Raw genomic sequence first — 6,000 nt, forward strand, 5'->3', positions numbered from 1 at the left:
TAGAAAGCTATCTCAGCCTTACTACGGACCGAACCAGATCCTTCAGGTCTGTGACATTTCTTGTTGGCAAGAAGGTCTTTGCCTGTACTGTGTCCACAAGAAGACCCAGGTATTCCAGACGCTAGACTGGCTGTAACGCTGACTTTGCCAAGTTCCTTTCTAGGAACTGTACTGTCTGGGGGACATTTCGGCTTAGAGCCGAAGCCAATTGATCTATTAGTAATAGATCATCCAGTTATCCTATTACAGCTTTCCCTCGGGACTTTAGAACAGCCAATACTGGAGCTAGAATCTTTGTAAACATTCTTGGAGCTGTGGCTAACCCGAAGGGCATGGCCACAAGCTTAAAATGACGGTTTTCTACTGCAAAGCGTAGAAACCTTTGATGAGCCTGGAATATAGGCACGTAAAGATATGCATCCTTGATGTCTATGGATGCTAGAAATACCTCTCACTGCAGGGAAGCTATGACTGAATGAATTGACACCATACGGAAAGTACGAACGTTCAGAAACTGGTTTCAGAGCTTTGAGATCTAGAATAGGTTTCACATCCCCGTTTGGTTTGGGAATTATGAACAGGTTTGAGTAAAAATCCCTGAACCTTTCGTTCTCCGGAACCTCCGTTATCAATCTTTGGGCCCTCAGCTGGTCCAAAGCCAGAAAGAGAGACCTTCTTTTTAGGGGACCTGTCGGTATACTTGACTTTATAAACAGAGGATATGGGAACATCCAAAATACCAGTTTGTACCACTGCGAAATGGTGGAGATAACCCAGTTGTCTTGGATCGTTTCCACCCAAACCTTTGAGAGCAGCAGCAGCAGCCTTCCCCCCACCCAAGTGAGTGGGGGTGCCCCTTCACAGAGTAGGCATAAAGGAAGACTTGTCTGATCACTGGGCCCAGGGCTTTTTCTGACCCTGCCCTGAAGACTTGGTTCCAGACCCAGATGGTTGAGGTCGTCGCCACCATCTGTAATTAGAAGCACTGGTAGTATGAGTGCTGGGGATCTTAAAAGAAGGACGTTTGCTCTTCACTCTCCTCCCCCACGCCCCCTCCCGATCTTTTGGATATCCTTATCCAGATCATCACCAAAAAGGCATTCTCCCTGAAAAGAGAAGCCAGCCAGTAACTTTTTGTATGGTAATTCCGCAGACCAGCTCTTTACCCAAAGGATTCTGCGCATTTGCACTGTCATCAGAGCAACTTGTGACATTTGCCTTATGGAGTCCCTAAGAGCATCTACTGCGAAACATAAAATGCAAGGTAAATCTAACAGATCTTCCATAGACTCTCCTTAAGAAGGAACTTTCTTGGACACTCGTTTCATATGGTCTTTTAAGACTGACAAAGTCCTATGGCCGCTACTGCTGGATATATTGCAGATCTTGCAACCGCAAAGGAGGCTTTCAATAAAGATTCCAACTTCTTATCTGCTTGATCTTTAAAAACCTGGGCATTATCCACAGGGCAGGTTAAACTCTTGTTAACCGAAGAAATGGCAGCATCCACAGTGGGTATATTCCATTTCTTAGTAAACTTTTTCCTCTATAGGATACAATAGTGAAAACCTTTTAGGAGGAACAAAAATCCTATTAGGATGGTCCCAATCATTATACATTTCTTGCTCCATGAGCGAACGTGTGGGAAACGTTCAAGGACTATGAGGAGGCCACAATGAGCCTAGAGAGGAAAAGGAGACTTCAGCCGTCTCTAAGGTAGGAAATTTGTGTCCAGACTGGACCATTTCAGTAAGAGACTGAACTAACAATCTATGGGTTTGAGAGGCTGACAGAGACTGAAAGTGGAAGTGGAAACCTCAGCTTGACCTTCCATAGGGTCATCATCAGCTACTTCTTCCAGATCCTCTGCCCAATCCTGAACTGAATTCAGGGGGTGGCTCAAGTGAGGGGTAATCTATCATGTTTCTTCCCTCTTTGTGATGCTGCAATCATGTCAGCAATCTTACCTTCAAGGCTGGCTAATGCCGATGCCAAATTGTTCTTATTGACGTAGGTTGCGGCAGAAGCACATGGGGGAGCAACTATGCCTGACAACCGTAATAGCTCAGATTGGCTAGTCGCCTCTAGCTCTTCAGGGGGAGTAGACACAGAGGACGCATGGCTAGGACCTTTAAGGCCTGACAGTGGCATCACAGTGCTACTGTGCTGCCACTGTCAGGCCTTACAGTGGCATCACAGTGCCCCTTCCATCTGTGCACCCCCCAGCCCTCGCAGACATTGCTTTATAGCAAGACACACTGGAGGTACTAACTTCAGTATACCCAAGGTTTGTGCCAAGCTTTTACAGCTTATCATACATAGCACTGATTATCCCAAGAGACAGGACCTGTTTGTGACAGTAGCATACACCCACAGTTACTCACGCAACCCAGCTGCTGCTACTCTGTGTCCCCTTCAGCCTCAGCAGAGGCAAGCACGTTGGAAACAGTTCCTTCTAAATCGTGCCCATTTATGCGTACTGTGCATGCGTGGCATGCTATGTGGTGTCCACGTGCAAGCCAATCGCGTTTAAACATGCCCTCCATGTGGCATACACCTGTATTCAAAGGTGAAGATTCTCGTGCATTCGTGAATAAGCCTTTGCCCCGACACGCTATCAAGGGAGGAGACGAACACGCGGGTGCTTATGCGCCTAGGTGAAAACAGCAATCACATGGGGTAAGAGCAGCTTAGGCTGAATTTTGTTTGTCACAGCTGATATCTTTCAGGTGATCAGCCCAGAGCAAAAAAACTGTGTGATGACAATAGGCAAAGAAATAATGTTTAAACAAACTTTGTATCAATCCCATAATTGCACAAGCTCATATACTCACAATTGATATTAATGGCACATTTAATCCCTGAGGAAAAGCCACAGAAAAAATGCTTAACAGGATGTATTATGCCTAGGCTTAACATCCATAGTCTAATGCAGAGACCCACATGGCACTAGGTCTCGGTTATCTTTTTTAAAGGGAGCAGTGCGTAAAATATTTACAATTTGCAAATATGCCAGCAATTTTTACCTTCAAGGTTTGCTGTATGTGTAAATATTTTAAATTGGACTCACCAGTCCTGCCGCAGGACTCTATTTGAAACAGGAATCCAATCTTCACCCATCATGGCGAGCTTTGTCTTAGCGACCTTCAAGGAATGGGTCCTCTTGTTTTGTGTTTCTTGGACCTGTAGAGCACCCTGCATGGAGCACCTTTGGGGTTTGGTATTCCAATTTGTACATATCAGGAATTGAAACACAAAAGAGAGTTTATGATATTCAATGAATGGGGGTATCTGCAACTAAAACATTTTGTTACTACATTACCACAACCAATTAGAACTGAGGAAAATCTGAACCCAATGGAAACAATATGTAATTCACAAATCAAACAAAAACAGAATACATCCAGGATATTTAAAATGCTTACGGTGTTGGAGGAACCAAAAATACCTCCATTCATAGAAAAATGGGAAAAGGAGTTAGGGACAGGTATAAATGAGCAACAAGTGAACAGGGTTTTTAGAGCTGTACATGAGCTGGCAGTAGATATCCACATGAGAGAAAGTAATTACATATATTACACTAGATAAGGCACAAAGTTACCAGCCAGATCAATCACCCCATATGTTGGAGAGGATGTAACCAAAAGGGCACCATGGCACATCTTTGGTGGGAATGTAGGAAGATACGGGATTATTGACAGGAGGTACAGCAAGATATAAGGGTAATAACAGGAATGGAAATTCCAGAGGATCCATGGGTCTGTCTATTCCATAATATAAACATCACTAAAAATATATATAAAGTTACATGAAATGTATTTATTCCATTTATTTGATGAAAAATCAAATAAAGTTTACATTTTAAAAAACAGGCAGACCCTTGCACTAGAGGGAAGACAGCGCAGCGCCTTCTAAGTGCAGCAAGACATTTATTGAAGTATGTGCAGCAGTATTACACTCACATTTAGTCGGTGAATAAGATGCAGTTTGTCAAGTAATGTTGATCATCAGGAGCATCACTGGAGCAGGTCCTGGTGGTGGAGGCAGTGGATCCCGGTGAGAGCGGCAGGGGGTTCCTCCGTGTGTACAGGGATGGCCTCGGTGGTGTCCGTGGGCTCCTCGTCAACTGGTGGAACGCTGGCACTCGTGGGTCCTGGGATCCTGGAGTCACTCCTGGCGGTGATGCGGGATGCTACGGCGACGCGTTATCGGAGCATGCGCTCCTTCCTCAGGCCGTGGATGCACCATGTTTGGACAGGGCATTTATGCAGTGATAAGGACGGTGGCTCAGGGGAGGCAAAAAGCATGGCTTGAAAGTCTGCAATAGGTGGAATATAGGTGTTTGGCCACTAGGTGGGGTGTGTGGGTACACAAACTGATGTGGTTAAATGCATGGGGAGGGGAATAACAGACCATGTGGGAAACTATAGTGTAATAGGACCGTTACAGTGGACAGCTACCCCCTGAACTGTTTGGGGGTCCCCCCACCCCTGGTGTTTCCCTTCCCCCCCTCCCCCGGGTCCCCAGGACCAGACTTTTTTTTTTTTGAGACCTCTTCTTGCGCCAATTCACCACCAAACCATAGACCCTTGCACTACATTGCTTATGGTAGATCTAAAGGAGATTGTACAATCAGATTGTACAGAAAGAGGTTGGAAATAAAACAAGAGGCGCTATAGTAATGAGGAAGCCAGTGCATGATGGGATTCAAATCTTCCTGGATGTCACATGAACTACAGGAAGTGATAGAAGCAAAATAAGCATTTTAAAAACTTAAATAAATGAAATTTCAAACCTGCTATAGATGAGCTAAATGAGAGATGAGCTTATTGGGATGGCTGCAGCAGAAATGACATTACAAAAGGCTTCTATATATTATGAAAAGTGAAAATTTGCCCAAAAAGGTGAACCTAAGCCAGCCATAGATGGTTCAAATCTCGGGCAGTTCACCAGGGGCCAGCTGAGATTTGAACTATCTATGGACAGAGGCTGATTGTACCCAATTCAATTGTTGAACGACTTGCCTGTCGGATTTTCTATGCAGTTATTGCCAGCGGTTATAGCCAGCTTTAGCCTTCAAGAGTCTGCGTGAATTATCTTTTGTTGATGTGAGAATTATTTCGCTCTTCACACTGCTATGGGAATGCTAAAACAGCTCAAAGCAGGTGAAATGCAGGTTGGAAGAAAAACAATTGAAGGTTAAATGCACCTGTAAGGACATTTTAAAATTTTCTCAAAAATATCTTATAAACTGATATCAAAAGCAAGTTTCATTTGTCCATTGATGCAAAACCAAAGACTGTTTACACAGATCAAAAATATATAGCATATAGTTTTTGCCTTCTAACAATTACATTTAAATGATTTCTAAAATGTCCATTATTTGTTAGATAAAATGTATAATTTGTGCATTGTATAGTGGACGTGTCAAGCCAGAACAAACAACTAATGTTTTTAAATTATTTTTCAATGATATTTTCAGGAATGCTGTCAGCCCTAGATTTGGTGGAAGTTAACCCAGCTCTTGGAGCCTCCTCTGATGAAGTCAAGGCAACAACAAACTTAGCAGTAGATGTTATTGCTTCCTGTCTCGACCAAACAAGAGAATGCACGCAAATGAGTATAGAAGAGCTCCTTGCGCCTACTACAGTATTTGAAACCGAAAAAGAAGAGCAAATAAGGATGTAGAAGATGAAGGCATGCCTACTATCATCACTTGAATAGAGTTGAAAAACAGATTTTTTAATATAGACTTACCTGTAAAATCCATTTCTTGAAGTACATCAGGGGACACAGAGCCATAAATCATAACACATGGGTTATATAGCCACCTACAGGTGAAAGACACTGGCAACCAATCAGAAAGGATGTCCCCCTATATAACCCCTCCCACACAGGAAGTACCTCAATTTTGTAGCAAGCAATAAAGGCCCCATAGAAGAAGGGAGGGACCCCTGTGTCCTGTGATGTACTTCAAGAAATGGATTTTACAGGTAAGTC

The 6,000-nt window shown here is 43.5% G+C and overlaps 1 protein-coding gene across 1 annotated transcript in view; it reads left to right on the top strand.

Moving 5' to 3' along the window:
- Nucleotides 1-5,726, top strand: part of ARG2 (arginase 2) — a 300,598-nt gene extending 294,872 nt beyond the window's left edge. Inside the window, exon 8 of the mRNA XM_082275611.1 lies at nt 5,483-5,726. Coding sequence (XP_082131737.1) covers nt 5,483-5,688 — 206 coding nt within the window. The 3' untranslated portion in view covers nt 5,689-5,726. The remainder of the gene's footprint in view (nt 1-5,482) is intronic.
- Nucleotides 5,727-6,000: the final 274 nt, after the last annotated feature.

The sequence above is a fragment of the Pelophylax lessonae genome, assembly GCF_965119305.1.
Source record: "Pelophylax lessonae genome assembly, chromosome: 13".
NCBI lineage: Eukaryota > Metazoa > Chordata > Amphibia > Anura > Ranidae > Pelophylax > Pelophylax lessonae.